General features: G+C 51.0%; 1 protein-coding gene across 9 annotated transcripts in view; it reads right to left on the bottom strand.

Annotated features, from left to right (window-relative positions):
• Positions 1–503: 503 nt before the first annotated feature.
• Arhgef18 (rho/rac guanine nucleotide exchange factor (GEF) 18) overlaps positions 504–15,973 on the bottom strand; it is a 103,264-nt gene continuing 87,794 nt past the window's right edge. For 6 of the 9 annotated variants that reach the window (XM_030243210.1, XM_030243212.1, XM_030243211.1 and 3 more), the window contains 12 exons: positions 15,809–15,885; positions 12,038–12,216; positions 10,015–10,103; positions 8,537–8,722; positions 6,669–6,809; positions 6,191–6,324; positions 5,567–5,614; positions 5,427–5,498; positions 4,820–5,290; positions 3,734–4,067; positions 2,821–2,946; positions 504–2,733 (listed from right to left, as the gene is read on the bottom strand). In XM_030243210.1, the coding sequence (XP_030099070.1) occupies positions 2,570–2,733; positions 2,821–2,946; positions 3,734–4,067; positions 4,820–5,290; positions 5,427–5,498; positions 5,567–5,614; positions 6,191–6,324; positions 6,669–6,809; positions 8,537–8,722; positions 10,015–10,103; positions 12,038–12,216; positions 15,809–15,885 (2,021 nt within the window). In that variant the 3' untranslated portion in view covers positions 504–2,569. The remainder of the gene's footprint in view (positions 2,734–2,820; positions 2,947–3,733; positions 4,068–4,819; positions 5,291–5,426; positions 5,499–5,566; positions 5,615–6,190; positions 6,325–6,668; positions 6,810–8,536; positions 8,723–10,014; positions 10,104–12,037; positions 12,217–15,808; positions 15,886–15,973) is intronic. The other 3 variants (NM_001370668.1, XM_030243209.1, NM_133962.4) reach the window with 1 other exon arrangement.

Here is a 15,973-nt window from a genome sequence, read left to right as displayed (position 1 = left end):
GTGTGTGTGTGTGTGTGTGTGTGTGTGTGTGAAGGTCAGAGGACAAACTTGGGTGCTTGAGACAGGGTCTCTTCAATGCTTACTGTTGTGTACGGTATGCTAGCTGGCCAGTCTCTTGTCTCTGCTTCCCATCTTGTATGAGTGTTGGGATTACAGATGTATGCTGCTCAGTCTGGCTTTTAACCTGGCTCAGGCCCTCACACCTGCATGGCAAGCACTTTACGAACTGAGCCATCTCCCCAGCCCCACCTTACACCTCGGATCCTTTGCCTCTGCCTCCTGAGTGCTGAGATGGCAACTGTGCCCCACCATGCCAAACTGGAAATAGGATGTGGGGCCTCATGCATGCTCAGCGAGGCTCTTCTGACTGAACCACATCCTCGGATCTACTCTGCACTGGCTCACCTTCGACATTTGTGTTCCTTATCAACAAAAACCTTGGCAGGGCACAGCTCCACGCTCTGCATTCCCAATCCCCAAAGAAGGTCTGTTTCAGCCTGAGATGCTCTGGATAATTTTATTGCTAGAATCTGGTCACAAGTTCTAGCGTGGTTCCAGAATACCCTGTTGCCAGGATGCTCTGCTATCGCTGTGAAAATAATCAGGGGTAGGCGAAGATCATGGACACGATTGACAAGGGAGATTGAATGCTGCTGGCTCACCATCTTCACAAATGAGATCTGCCAGGAAGGGACCCATGGCTGCTGGTGACAGGTAACTGATGACACTGTCCTACTGTTTACAGTACACAGCTGAGAACCACCTGGCCACCTGGTGGGGGATACACTGAATCCTTCCCAGGGCCAAGTGGAAACCATTTGAACTTCTAAATCCAAAAAGTCATGGTGTCTGGTGGTGAGCCCACCCAGCTCTTGTTAGGTACTGGAATGTTCTCTTCACAGAGTGGGAACTTAAAAGTCAGCTTTTCTAAAGTGCTCAGATACATCTCAGTACAAAAACAGAAACAAAACAACAACAACAACAAAACCCAAACCAACAAAACAAACCACAAAACACTGATTAGCAACATGGCACAATGAGGTCTGGAAGATATAGACACACTCCGGACACAAGATAGAAACAGAAGGACAAGAGTAAGAGCTATTCGGGTGCTGGGGTCCATAGGCCTAGGGATGAGGACAAGGGGGACCCTGCTCCATTCCTGGCACCCGGAAGTCGTCAGAGACCACCACTTTCAGCACCCTGTTGTCTTACTAGCTCGCGGTTGGATTCTTGGTAACTACGCCCACAGTCGCTCCCTGAGCTCATGAGTGCTTAGGTCTTGGCTCTGGAGGGCTCTTGCTCATGCCAGCAGCCTCTGACACTTCCCTGTTCCACAGAGGTGGGGATGGCCTGGCAGTCTGCAGACCATCTAAGGTACTGTCTACCTAAGTATCACAGGGCAGGGTCTTTGTAGTGGTTTCTTAGGACGATGGGCTCTGGAGACTAAGAACCATAAGCGTAGGACTTGGTCCTGCCTGTTGTTAGTACTTCAGGGTAGGGTATAGCAGGGAAACCTGGCTAAGGGATGATTCTGGACCTCAGCCAGGTCTAAATGTGGTAGACCTGGAACTCAGACCTGCCCAGGTCTAGGAACAAGACCAGACCAGAAGACCAGCTGCTGTCCCGACTCCTGCACAGGCTGAGGTGGTACCAAGATGGCCATCTGTGGCTACTCACCGGCAATGTCACTAGGCTATTCCTCCACATGTCCCTGAATGTGTTAGCTCTGCTTTTCTGTGAGAACACTGACAGGACCAGGAAAAATCTGCTCATTTCACAGCGATCAAACACGGTCTGTGCTGCCCTGCTGAAACTGGGGTTCTGCATCCCAGGTAAGGTGGATGGGCGGACATGGCAGGTGCCCCCTGAGAAGCAGAGTTGGGAAGACCCCAGCCTACTGCAAGGAGTGACAGTTGGTAACCCCTCATCAGATTGATTTCTGAACCCGCAGATCCAGTCCATTGCTCCATGGATTGCCCGGGGCTGCCTGAGTCTTTCTGTATCCTCTGGAGTTGCCCAGGCCATTTTCTGGTCAAGGCTGTGGCCAGTGCCAGTTGCTGCTTTGGAAGTGGAGATTCGCTGGACTCTGGGTGATTCTAGTGCCTTCTGGTGCAAAATGACTCAGTTTAATTCAGAGATTCCTGGGGGTTATGGAGTCTGCCCCTGGAGCCGGTATCTTCTCAGACCTGCCTGCCCTGCTCTGTCTCCTGGCTGGCTCCCAAGTCTTGGGCTTTATACCTCTGGGGGGTTCCACCTTCAACTTAAAAGAACTTTGAGCATATATACACATACATATATATATAATATATATATATATACACACACACATATACATATATATGCATGTATGTATGTGTGTTCAAGGGGGCTACCCATGTTTTGCCACTAAATCTATAGCGAGCTGTGAGACTCAAGGCATACCATTTGGGCAATCTCAAGGGAACAAGTGCCTGGCTGTGCTTGTGCAGGGGAAGGGGACGGCCAGACAGTACAGTCACCCATAGGATCCCCAGAGACATAAAGGGTATCAGGACAGAAAGGGGTCTGCCCTTGGGGCCATGGCCCCTCAGAAGAAGATGACATCTTCCTTACTAACTTCATCTGTGGTGGCGAGTGGTGTGGTTGGCAGCGAGGAAGCTGGGGAGACAGGTGGTAGTGATGTGCCTCCGAACTTGAAGGCCTCGGGGGGTGTGGCAGCTGGGGCCGGGCTTGGGGCTGGGAAGCAGGGGTCTGGAAGAGAGTTGGGGGTGGTTACGGGAGTGTCAGATGCCACCACAAACAGTGGCTGGGCTCACAATGGCCAGTGGCTGGGCTCACCTGAGGCAGGTGCAGACCCATGGGCGGCAGGCAGGACGGGACTCAGTGAACGGCGGTTCCGTGATGCACTCTCATCCTTGCCTATGAACTTGCTGAGGAGCAGCTGCTGCTTCAGGTCGAAGGACGCTGGAAGAGGGAAGGCGCTAGGACCCGGCTCTATGCCATCTGGTGGGGTGGGTCTTCCCTACTCGTACTTCCGAGTGGGCACCAGATAAGTACTTTGAAAGGTGGCATGGAGTCACTCAGTGTCAGCAAGAGAGAAGTGTGTGGCTTCCAAGCAGACATCCCTTCCCCATGATCACTGGGACATGGATTCTGCTTACGGAGTAGTCCCACAATACCTTCTGTGTCAACAGGGGATAGGGAATCTCTATGGTGAGGGGACAAAGATGCTGGGTACAGCCCTAGTGTTTGTCCTGTGCCTCAGCTGGTAAGCCCTAAGTAAATGAGCATGATGGTTAGTTTTGTCAACACAACCTGGGCCAAAAGTTTCAGGGAAGGATTTTCTACATCAGGCTGATCTGTGAGTATCTGTCTTATTTGCCTTAACTGGTGTGGAAGTCCCAGCCTGGGGCGCCACCATTTCTTAGGTTTGGGCCGTGGTTCAGAGAAAGCTGGCCGGACACTAAGCATACATGCATTCATTTCTCTCTGCTCCTGAATGGCTATGAGAGGCTGCCTCAAGCTCTCACTGCTCTGACTCCTCACCACGATGGACTCAAACCTGGAACTGTGAGTCAGGGTATTTTATCACAACAGAAATGCAACTGGAAAAGTGAACCTCTCTGTCTTCTTGCGCACACTGGTGCTTGCCTATCTGCCTCCCTGTCTGCATTCCAGATATGCTGCTGGGACAGGTCCACTGGGAGGGGTGTGCAGCTTCTCTGAGTGGTGGGGGTGGGGTGCAGCTCACCTGAGCTCTCCCAACGCTGGGAACCCCTGCTCTTGCTGCCCTTCTCCTTGCCACCCTTGGTGGAGGCGGCCAGCTTGGTGGGGATCTGCTGTTGCACGGCTGTCTGCCTCTGAATCTGATTGGTGGCACTGAGTAGCTGGATGGGCACATCGCTCTTGGCTGGCCGGCTCTCAGGGGGGGCACTGTCCCAGCGGGCCACCTCGGGTCGCTCTACGTTGTCAGGTCCTGTGCCATGTAGCATCGCGCTCCCTTGGGTTCCTGGTGCTTTGGCTGGGGCCGAGTGCCCCTCCAGCCCATCGCCATTGAAGCTGGGAGGGTGGCTTGCAGGTTGGGCCTGGAAGTAACGGAAGACACATCCTACTGCTGCTAAGCCTGCTGGTGGCTATTAACCCACACCAGGCCTCCTAGCCTTCTGGTGGCTTTGGCCCGGGGAGGATCAAACATGGCTGTTAAATGCTCAGAGATGAATGGGTGTTGCCCACCCAGCTCTGCATCCAGTCTGCAGCTAGGAAGGTCTATTCTGCACTCTGCAGAGCACTGCTTCCATCTATAGTTGCTTCTGGTGATTGACAGTTCTTGGAGCACATCAGTATGTGTATACCCATGGTCACACTGAGCCATATTCATATTCTCTCTCTCAAATGTGGCCACACAACTTATATCTGACTACTCATAAACTTTTTTTTTGTTTTTTTGTTTTTGGAGACAGGGCCTCTCTATGTAGCCCTGGCTGTCCTGGAACTCTGTGTAGACCAGGTTGGCCTAAAATTCACAGAGATCCATCTCTGTATTCTAAGTGCTGGGATTAAAGGTAAAAAAGTATGTGATGTTAGGCCCGGCACCAATGCCCTAGGGTCTGACATAGCCCAAATGGTCTTGTAGTTGCTATGTAACCAAGGATGTTCTAATGTCCTACCTCTAACTCTTCAGTGCTAGAATAACAGGGCTATGCCACCACATTTGATGTTTTTTTTTTTTTTTAAATACAGTGCTGGGGTTGGAACAAGGGGCTTCATGCACACTAGGCAAGCACAAAACTGAGCCACATTTCCAGCTTAGTGGGTTTGGCCATACAGGCCCACTAACCTCTGCCAGCACCTCCGGGGGCAGTGCCCCTGGTACAGTGTTCTGTTTCTTGAACCTGCGCAGCAGCTCCAGGCGCTCACGTTCACGGTCCACTGCTCGCTGGGCCTCACGCAGACGCTCCAGGTCATGCTGGTAGGCCTGGCGCTGTCGCTCTAGCTCGGTGCGCTCCTGGTCCAGCCGCTGGCGCATCTGGCGTGCCTCGCCCTCTCGCTCCTGCAGTCGCGCACCGGCCAGCTCCAGTTCCTGCTGCTGGCGTGCCCGCTCCCGCTCCCATCGCTGCTGCTCCTGGCGAAGTTGGCTTTGCAGCTTCTCCACACCGGCGCGCTCCTCACGCTGCTTCTCAAAGTTGCGTTGCCGCTCTTGCTCCAGCAGCAGGTTCCCACGTGTTGACTGCAGCCGGAACTGCTTCTCGCGCTCCTGGATGGCCGTTCTTTGCATCTCCACATAGCTATCCTGTTGAGCGATGACCGCCTGGGGACAGGGACAGGGACAGGGACAGGGACAGGGACAGGGACGGGGTGGGTCTGATGAGAGTCATGCCCTTGGCTAGACCCAGCCCATCAGTGAAGGGCAGGAGCAGCCAGTCCCTCCCTAATGCTGCAGGTACCTGGAGACTAAGAAGCAACTGCGACAGTGTCTGGACCCGGTGGACCAGCTGCAGAGAGAAAGCCAAATTGGTCTACTTGATGATGGTACATAGGGCATATGGGCATGCTGTCCCTGTGGGAGATGGAGCAGGGGCGGTACCTCTAATTCCAGGACAGTGGGCAGGCTCTCTGTGCTAGGCATCTCCACCTATTAAGACAAGAATGACAGTATCAAATGGGATCTAAACCACCACAGCACACTACGGGAGGAGACAGAACTCAGTGCTGGGCTGTGACTATGGCCATCTGATGTATGCCTATCTGAGAGTCTGGAAAACGAAGGTTTTGGGATGGCTGGGAGATGGGTGGGTGGCTGACGCTCTACAGTAGGGTGGGCTTGGAAGTGAAGCTTGTTGCTTATGAAGCTTATTGTTCATGCAATAAACACATACACATCCAGTTCAAGTTCAAGACAGCCAGGGCAGGTAGCCTTAGCCTCTGGAAACCTCAACAGCAATGGATGCGCTGCGTCAAAGGGAAGGGCCAGTCAGGAGCCCTGGCAGATGTCACCACACACTCTGTATAGCTTGTGGAAACAATGTGGGGCATTTTGGACCTGATGAAGTTGAGGCAACTATGTTGTGTCCATCCTCCCCTCTGCCTCCTTCCCAAGCTACTACCTGCCATTCCCAGGAGTTTGCAGGAGTAATTTTGAAGGCTGTCGCGTTATGTCAACGTGGACTGTCTTTACCCATGCAAATCAAAATGATCAGAAGCCACTTACAGCCTGTGGCGATTCCTCACAGCAGCCACTGGGGGCGCTGTTGTCACAGGGCCTGGAGTCTGGGCTGCTAGCAGGTCCCTGCCAGTCTTGGGGCCTGAGGTCACTGTTGGATACCTTCCTTTTAAAGCTGCCACCTGGAGACCCCAAGCAGAAAACAAGAGGATGCTATGAATCCCACAAGGCTTGGGATCCCCCTTTTCTGAGACCAGCCCATGTAATAAATGCAGGCTAGTGTATTCCTGGAGGCCTGCTTTATTTTATTTTTTATTTGTTTGTTTGTAGTACAGAGCCCACAATACCCAGAAATCCGAGGAATGTTCTCAGTCAGAAATTACACTCCCAAGTCTGGAGAGATAACTTGGCCATTAAAGGCTAAGGCTCAAAACTAAAATTTCAAGAAATTACACCGTACATAACACTGGATCTGCTGCGCATGGGCTTCCCAAGGCACAGCCTCGGAGGAAAGTGACACACTTACCCTTGCTAGGGCTTCCCACACTGTCATAGCCCCCGAAGGTCTCAGCCCGCCGAGGCAGGCCTGCAGAGACACTTCCCTCCTCCACTTGGCTACTGGTGCTGCCCAGGTGCCGCTGGCAGATCAGGCTCTGGATGCCCTCAACTGTGAGGGAGAGGTGGGGGACATGAGTCAGCAGGTGATGAGGTTATACTACGGGTAGTGGGGAAGTCCAGACATGAGCAAGGAGCAAGTGTGGCAGTGAGTGCTAAGATGAAGGGTATACACCACTACCTCAGCTTAGGCAGTGGTGAAGGTAGAAGCCAGTGCTAGTCAAGCACTCTAACAACAGAGCCCCCATCATCCTCAGCATCTAAGGGAGAGGCCAAGGCAATCAGGCAGCCATTGGAGATAGGCTCCTTAAGATTCAGGAAGTTCTGAAGGGAAGCTTGTTAAGACTCAGGAACTCAACAATGTACAAATCTCACGAAGTTCCTGAAACTTACTAAAGGTTACCTACAGAAAGGACTGCTGGGGAGAAGAGCTCTTCAACCTGTCCAGCCAAATTCACCTGCAAGTCTTGAAGAAAGTTTCAAGGTCCTAGCTTTTGTTAGGCTGGGGTAGCTTTCAGTGATACAGCTGCTTTTAAGCTGTAAGCAAACCTTCATCCCTGCTCCTTCCTGTAGATGACCCAAACAAACTTACTGATTCACCAAGTTGGACTGGTGTTAATGTTACTTGGGTCTGTCATCAGTTCCCTGTCTGGGCCTAGGGATGTGATGTACCAGTCCTTACCTAGGTCTAGTAAGAGACACATGTTAAATGAAGAGCCACATAAGAGGGCTATCCATGAGGGTAAGAGTGGTCTAATACCGTTCAATGGCCTGCTAGTATTTCAAAGTCTCTAGCCAGGTGAAGAAGCAGGGAAAATAGTCCCAGTCCAAGTGCCACATTTGTCAGTGTTATTGGAGGCAAAGAACAATAGCCCAGGAGGCAGAGGTGAAAGGGCATTGCAGGTGTTGCTGGAGAGAGCAAGACACCCACTGGGTCTTTTGCTAATCTGTGCTGGCAAAGGGTTGAGTGATCTGACTTGCTGATGGAAGAGAGCCATTAAGCACTGGTTTCCTACCCTGCTCGACATCATGGAGCCCTGGTGGCTGCACTGGTACTGCTAGGTGGTCCTGTTGCAATAAAGGCTGCCCTTACCAGGTCTAGCTTTGAGGTTGGCAGAGGTGTCTCTGTATGGTCAAGCTAGAATTGTGTGAAGACGGCAGGTGATATATACCCCATGGTTTACACCACGGGCGTTTAGCCTGCAAGCCTGCCAGAGCTAGAGGTAATGTTCTGGCCCAAGGTTAGGGTACATTCTGTACTCCAGAAGTCCCTCAAAAGAGCATATGTATTTTCCTGAGGATATTATTAGGGACCTATGTTTTCCTAACAACAATCTAGCTTACACTGATTAATTGGTTTGTGTTCCAGTGTACACATGTGACACAGCACGCGTGTGGAGGTCAGAGGACAACCTGTATTTGTACTGTTGGTTCTCTCCTGGTACCATGTGGATCTCTAGGACTGAGCTCAGGCTGTCGTATGTGGGTGCTAGTACCCTTACCTGCTGGCCATCTCTTAGGCTCAAGCTTTATCCCCTCCTCCCCCTACCCCAGAACATAAGGTCACCCAGGGAGCATTTGTTGAGTAAGTGCTTAAAGGATTTGGGTAGAGCTCAGCTGTAGAGCCATTGCACATGCTGGATTCCATTCCCTGGATTATAAAAAAAAGCAAAATGACGGTGGTCCTGGGTGAGCAATAGAGAACTGAGCCTGGCTTTGGTCCCCCAGGTAACCCGCCCTGGAATATCATAGCATAGCTCAGTGGGGAGGCTAACTTACTCTCACTCATGGCCGATCTGAGAATCTGCTCCCCCCGCAGGGTCTCAGAGGGGTCTCCTCCTCCTCGGAAGAGGCCTCGGTTCTGGGCTGACTCTTCCAGCCCACTCAGCTGAGCCATCTCCAGGTAGATCTGCTGTTTCTCCAGAAGGCTCTGGGCAATCAGCTGGTCTTTCAGGCTCAGTCGCTCTACAGGAGAACCCAGAGGTGGTGGTCAGCCTTAGGGACCTGGCCTTGGAGTCAGGCTGTGAGGGTGGGACCAGAGGATTAAACCTGGGTCATCAGGCTTGGCAGCAAGGATTTACACATTGATCCACCTTGCCAGTCTGGGTTGTTGTTGCTGTTGTTTTTTTTTTTTTAAACATTTACTTGCTGAGCAAGGTGGCACACGCTTTTAATTGCAGCACTTGGGGGACAGAGGCATCTCTGGTCCACGAAATACAGCCAGGACTACATAGAGAGACCCTGTTTCAAAAAGCCTCCCAAATTATTTATTTGTGCATATGAGCGTGCATGAATATGTTTGGGTGTGCACATCTGTGCAAACGCTTGAAGACCACAAGAGGGTGTCAGGTGTGCTTCTCCATCATTCTGCGTATTCACGTGCGGTAGGGTCTCTTCCCAAACTGGGGCTTTGCTTTCTCAGCTATGCTGAAAGCCAGCAAATCCTGCCTTCACTTTTCAGACCTGTCGCTACGTGTGTGCATAGGATATCTGGCTCGTTATGTAGGTGTTGGGTCTGAACCCTGGCCTACATGGTGATGCAGCAAGCACTCTTAACTGCTAAGCCATTTCTCCAGTCCCTGTTTGTTTTGTTGCGATAGGATTTTATCCCCCCACCCCCCCATAGGGTGGAGCTTCCCCATTCCTTGGTCACCCAATTACAGCCAGGCTATGGATTGTTAGGCTTGGTGGCAAGCTATCTTTAATACAGGCTGCCTTCGAATTCCCACTAATCTTCCCAGCTCAGCCTCCTGGAGCTGGTGAAATGGCTCAGTGGTTAAGAACATTGGTTGTATGTCCACTGCCCACATACATAATACTTTTTTTTTCTTTCCGAGACAGTTTCTCTGTGTAGCCCTGGCTATCCTGGAACTTACTCTGTAGACCAGGCTGGCTTCAAACTCGAGAGATCTGCCTGCCTCTGCCTCACACCCAGCTCCATGTACTTATTTTTTATTGTGCTGTTTAATTTTTACTCTTCTGCTTATTTGTTTGTTTGGCCTTTAGCTCTGGCAAGCTTTGCTCACCACATAACTGAAGATGCCCCTGAACTCCTGACCCATGCATGTCCTTGTGTATGTGTGGTACTGATGCTGGAACCCAGGGGAAGCTAGTCAACCCTACTGAGCCCCTGAACTGAACTCTTCAAAACGGGCGAACCTTATGCTAAGAGCATTAAACCTCAGTGAAGTGACACAAGCTTGATGTGGGCCCACGGGTTGCAAGAGGAACCTGCCCAAGGTGCTGACCCCTCTTACCTTGAAATTCCTGGAGTTTCATGGTGCGGGCTTCAGCTATCTTTTTCTCCTCAGCCTCACTGAAAACGTCCTCCTCCTCGTCAGGACAGCTGCAGGGAGAGGAGGGGACAGACGGCTGCCATCAGTGTCTCGTGGCTTAGCTGTCCCGACACCAGTACTGCAGAGCAATCTCTTCCTGACCCTCTTGTGCTGTCAAGATAGCTTGGGGGATAATGGAGCCCTAGATCTAGAAGGGACTGTCTCAGCAGTAAAGGCAGAGAATGACAGAGGACATCCAATATCCTCTTCTGGCCTTGGTGCCTGAGTTCTACCCTCAGGATCTATATGATAGAAGAGAATAACTGACTGCCCAAAGTTATCCTCCAACCTCCACATGCATGCCATAGCTCACTGCTCTGATAAAGGCATGTAACTATGAAAAAGATTCCTGGGGCAGGGCCAGGATTAGCTATAAAAGGGCTCCTCCACTGACCGACATCCCCACCCTGTACTGCTGATTTTTTTGCTTTGTTTTGTTTGTTTTGTTTTTCAAGTAAGGATTTCTGTGTAGCCTTGACTAGAACTCCTTCTGTAGATCAGGCTAGCCTTCAACTCAAGATCTTCCTGATTCTACCTCTCTGACCGTGAAGATTAAAGAATGGTGTGTGCCACCACCGCCTGGTTTTTTGTTTGTTTGGTTTTGCTTTTTAAAGACAACAGGCACCATGTGTCATCCCAGGGTAGCATTGATCTACTGTGGTCAAGGATGATGTTGAATGTCTGGTCCTCCTGCCTCTACTACTCAGGTGCTGTAATATAGGCACGCACCATCAAACTGAGCTATATGGTGCTGGGGTTTGCAGTGAGGGCTTTGTGCACATTGGGTAAACACTCTATCAATAATCAGTCATAGCCCCAGGCCTGTGCTTTTGTGGGGGACTTCGACTGGAGGAAGAGAAGGGAAGACAAGGGCACCAACAACACATGACAGTTCTCAAAGGGATGACTTGTGATCCCTCTGCCTCAGGTTGCTGATATGAGGAGTATAGGCATGCACCACCAAGCTCAGCTTCTTGTATACCTTTCTTAGTAACTATTTATTATTGTATTTAATTTATATGTATGTGCATATGTACGTGCAGGTACCTGTGGGTACCAGAAAAAGGTATGAGATCCCCTGAATTAGAATGACAGGCAGTTGTGTGCCACCCTATGTGGGTACCTGGAACTTAACCTGGGTCCTGTGCAAAAGCAGTAAGCACCGTTAGCCACTGAACTCTCGCTCCAGCCTCTCATGTGGCATGGAGGTGGCTATTTCCAGATGACTGTCAGGCACTGGAGGCCATGGGCCACTCAGAGCTAAGCATGGCGGGAGTGTAAAGCAGGAGCCCAGAAAACAAAGATAGGGCATTATAACATGCTCTAACAAGGCTGGCCTCAAGCTGTTTAGCTGAGTGGCCCGCAATAAAGGTCCAAGTTAGAAGTGCCTGGCCTCTCATTCACTGGATACAGAGATATCCAGGCCGTGTGAGCATGGTGACAGGTTGCTATTACTAGAAGGAGAAGGACTAGACTCTGTCAGTTCAGTTATGACAAGTGCTAGGGTGCTCACTAAGCACTCGTGAAGCTTAGGTTCCATCCCCAGCACTGCATACACTGGGTGTGGTGGTGCATTCCTTTCAGCCCTGTACCCGGGAGGTGGGGGCAGGAATCAGGATCATCACTGGCTACAAAGTGAGTTGGAGCAAAGCCTGAGCTGCATGAGACTGTTTCTCAAAATCATCCATCCATCCACCCACCCACTCATCCACCCACCCACCCACCCACCCATCCATCCATCCACCCACCCACCCACTCATCCACCCACCCACCCACCCACCCATCCATCCACCCACCCACCCACCCACTCATCCACCCACCCACCCACCCACCATACCAAACAATGAACCAAGTGGTCTGTCTGGGAGATCAAGGCCACAAGTGAGTGGTTTCTCAAACCCAAGAGCATGAGCCAGGCAGGAGGGAGACCCTGAGCTTGTCTCACCTCTCCACGGCCCGGCGGATGTGGGCCATCCAGATGTTCCTGTCCTCTTTGGAGCTGGTGTACATCTCATACATCTCTGGCCCCTGCATGGAGGCGCTGATCAGGAACATGGCCTTCTCCTCGTTGGCTACCTCTCTCACGATGAGCTTTTGCAGAGAGATGACGGGTGGCTTTGAGTCCTGCATGGAGGAAGGTGATGGAAACTTAACTCTAGTCTTGCTATATCCAAACGCTGGAGTCTGGAGAGAAGGCCGGTATAGAGGGGGACTGCAAGGTGAGCTGTGCCCTGACTCCCAGTGTGCATACACATTCGTGTGGAAGGCAGAGAGTGATCTTAGCTGCCGTTCCTCAGGTGCCATCTACTTTGGTTTCCTAGATGATGTCACAAGTGTGCTTGGTACTCTGCTAGGCAGGTGGCAATAGGATGTCGTTACAAGTGCATGTCACCACACCCTACTTTTTTGTATGGATTCTGGGGAATGAATTCTGGTCTTCAAGCACAAAGCAGCAATGGTTTACTAACTGGAGACTTTTCAACTGATATCCTAGTATTCTTTTTAATGGGTTCTTTTGGCCTTAAACTCACTGTGAAACCCTGCTGGCCTCAAATTTATAGCGATCCTGCTTCAGCTTCCTAAGTGCTGGGAGTTCACCACCCACCCAGAAAAGGGCAGCTCTCTCCTTTGCTTTATTTTTATTTTTTATTTATTTTTTAAGACAAGGTTTCTCTGTGTAACCAAGCCCTGGCTGTCCTGGACTCACTTTGTAGACCAGGAAGGCCTCAAACTCACAGATATCTACCTACTTCTGCCTACCAAGTGCTGGGATTAGAGGTGTGTGCCACCATACCTGGTCTCTCTTTTATTATTAATATTTTTTAACGTTTTGTGTGTATGTGCACATGTATGCACAATGCACTTGTGGAGACTATGTTTTCCCAGAGAACAACTTGTGGGAGTTGGTCCTCGCCTTCCACCATGTGGGTTCTGGGTACTGAACTCAGTCAGGTTAGCAAGCTTGTCAGCAAGCACCTTCACCCACTGAACCATTTGCTGGCCTCCAAAGGCACACTCTAAGTAGTGCTATGAGTCAAACTGCCCCAGACACACACCCAGACACACACACAAACACTCCCCCTCCCCACCTCAGTTTTGTAAGACAGTGTTTCTTCCTGTGCAGCCCTGGCTGTCCTGGAACTCACTCTGTAAACCAGGCTGGCCTCAAATTCAGAGATTTACTTCCCTTTGCCTCCCAAGTGCTGGGATTAAAGGCATGTGCCACCACTGCCTGGATGCCAGACTCTCTTATAATTCATATATTGAGGTCCTAAGCCAAAGTATCTCAGAGCATGATGGTGTGTAGAGACAGGACCTTTAAGTATATAATCACATTAAAGGTTTGTTTTTATACTGGCCTTAATCCATCATAACTGGTATCCTTATAGGACTGTAACGTTAGGCCAGCTGTGGTGTCACAGGCCTGCCACCCCAACACTTGAGGTTTGGAGGTAGGAAGCTCAGAAGTCCAAGGCCAGTCTCAACTAAATAATAGTTCCAGTGTCAACCTGGGCCATATAAGGCCCTGAATTTATAAACCGTGAGATGACAAGTGTGTGCCATCATGCCCAGCTTGGATGAATTTTCTTTTTGTGTGTATGCTTTTTCAAAGAAGAACTCCTGGAACATATTAATGTCGGGTGTCCGTGGTTGCATTTCTGGGGACTAAGACAGGCCTGTGACACAGTATGTGGGATACAGAGTGGTCCATCTGGTGATCATAAAAGGAGGCAGGAAGACAAGAGGGTCTGGGAAGATGGTGGTGTTTGTGTGTTTCCCAGAAGCTTAGGGCTCAACTGGTTCAAGTCTATTACTGCCCCGAGGTCTCCTGACAGTATGGGGGGGGGGGCACAGCTCTCACCGTGGGCACCTCTGCTTTCTGTGAGACTATGGTGGCATAGAGGTGTGCTGGGCTAAACGGCATTTGTGATGGGATAATCTGACCCAGTCTGTGGAGAGGTGGGACGGGGTGACAAGGGACGGGAGAATTCTCAAGTGCTTTAAGATCAACATACCAACCCTGGCAGTGCTTACACTCTGAGCCTGAGGGGACAGATCAGCAGATGGGGTCTTCTGCTGCAAGGGATCCCTTTTCTGCCCTATAAAACACTAAGTCCCCCATCTTGGCACAACCTCCACTCCTGCAGAGACTGCTATCCTTCACTTTGATTAAAGGGTAACCTGCTTTGGTAGAGGATTGTCTTTATTTATATATCACCTCTTTCTATCGCTTCTGCTGACAACCTAAGAGGGGCTGGGGCACCCACCCAGCTCTTTCCTTTGGCCCACCTTTCCTCACTCCCTTCACCCATCTCCCTCCTTTCTCTGACACACATCCATGGAGGGCATGACCACTGACCAGGCTTACTCAGGGACTAAACAGTTGCCTGCTCAGACACAGAACCTCTAGGTCTTGGTGTCTTTACTTCTTTGTCAATGTAAATGGTGCAAATCCCAAATGGTTCTTGTAAGTGTGCCACATAAGCTCAGTTTAGCTCCTTCTCTTCAGCTCCCCTGCCCAATCCCTTCTCCTCCCGCCCGCCCCTCTTCCCCCTGTCCCCTTCACCCCCATCCCCTTCTCCTCCCGCCCGCCCCTCTTCTCCCTGTCCCCTTCACCCCCATCCCCTTCTCCTCCCGCCCGCCCCTCTTCTCCCTGTCCCCTTCACCCCCAGCCCCTTCTCCTCCCGCCCGCCCCTCTTCCCCCTGTCCCCTTCACCCCCAGCCCCTTCTCTACAGAGCTCCAGAGCAGAGGCCTTTCACCATTTGCCTCACTAGGGTGTCTAACATCTGTGCACCAGGCTAAGGCTCTTTTGAGCCGACCTTGGAGTCTGTGAGTTCCCAGGGATGCTGGGCAGCAGGGGAAACAGAACAGTGGCGAGCCTGGGAAGACTGAGGATGTTTTCCATTCTGGGATAATCAGGCAGCAGCCTTTCTCTTTCTCCCCAGGCTCACGGTTAAGAGGACAGCCCCATGCCCTCCCCACTTCCTCTCCCACAGACAGAGAATATGTCTGTGGCTCTGTAAGGGGCTCCTTGGGCACTCCAGACCAGACATTGCTCAAGTTCTGCCTACCTGCAGCCCCGCCTACTATCTCCATCCTCAAAGCAGATTCTGGCATCTCTGCCGCCATGGGAGGAGACAGACATCTGTCTTGGAGTCAGTAAAGTCTCCGCAGGGACCATTCCAGAAGAATGACAAGCCATTTGTTCTCTCTCACTTCCTCAAACAAACTCACATGCCTGAGCTAGATGTATTCTTCCTCCTCGCATCCCCCAAGCGGAACACTCTTGGAACCCTGCTCCTCTGGTCTGCCACGCAGAAATCAGAGACAGCTTATGTGAACCCTCCCCTTTCCTTTTATACCTATAAAAACGGCCCCTATTTTGCCTCTTGAGCCTGAATGAGCCTGAACTCTGTTTAGAGCTTCCTCCATCCTGCCATTCAGTCTGTGTGCTTATGGCATTACTAATTCTTTTAATAAACTTCTTACCCAATGACAATTTACCCTCGTGTCCCAGCTGAGACCTTTCAGTGAGAATCAGTGTCATACCAGGGAGCAAGAACCTTCTGGAAGGACCCTGATGAGACATGGTGTCTCTCAGTGTATCTTCCTATCCGTGTTCCTTCTTTGGGTTTTGTCATAGACACCTGCCTTTGTTGGGCCCACCACGGTATTGTCCTAGCAAGCAGGACCCTTGAAGACTTAGACACGTACCACAGAAGCAAAGACATATTTCTGATCTTTTTCTTGCAGCAGCAAAAGCACATCGGTCAGCAGGACAGCGAGGACATCTGCAGAGAACAGCACACCAGGGAGTATCTTAGTGCTCACATGTCCAAGGGGCTGGGGACAGCTTAGGCACCATGATGCTTAGCTTCT

The sequence above is a fragment of the Mus musculus genome, chromosome 8, assembly GCF_000001635.26.
Source record: "Mus musculus strain C57BL/6J chromosome 8, GRCm38.p6 C57BL/6J".
Taxonomy (NCBI): Eukaryota; Metazoa; Chordata; class Mammalia; order Rodentia; family Muridae; genus Mus; species Mus musculus.
This window is presented reverse-complemented; position numbering and strand designations above follow the sequence as displayed.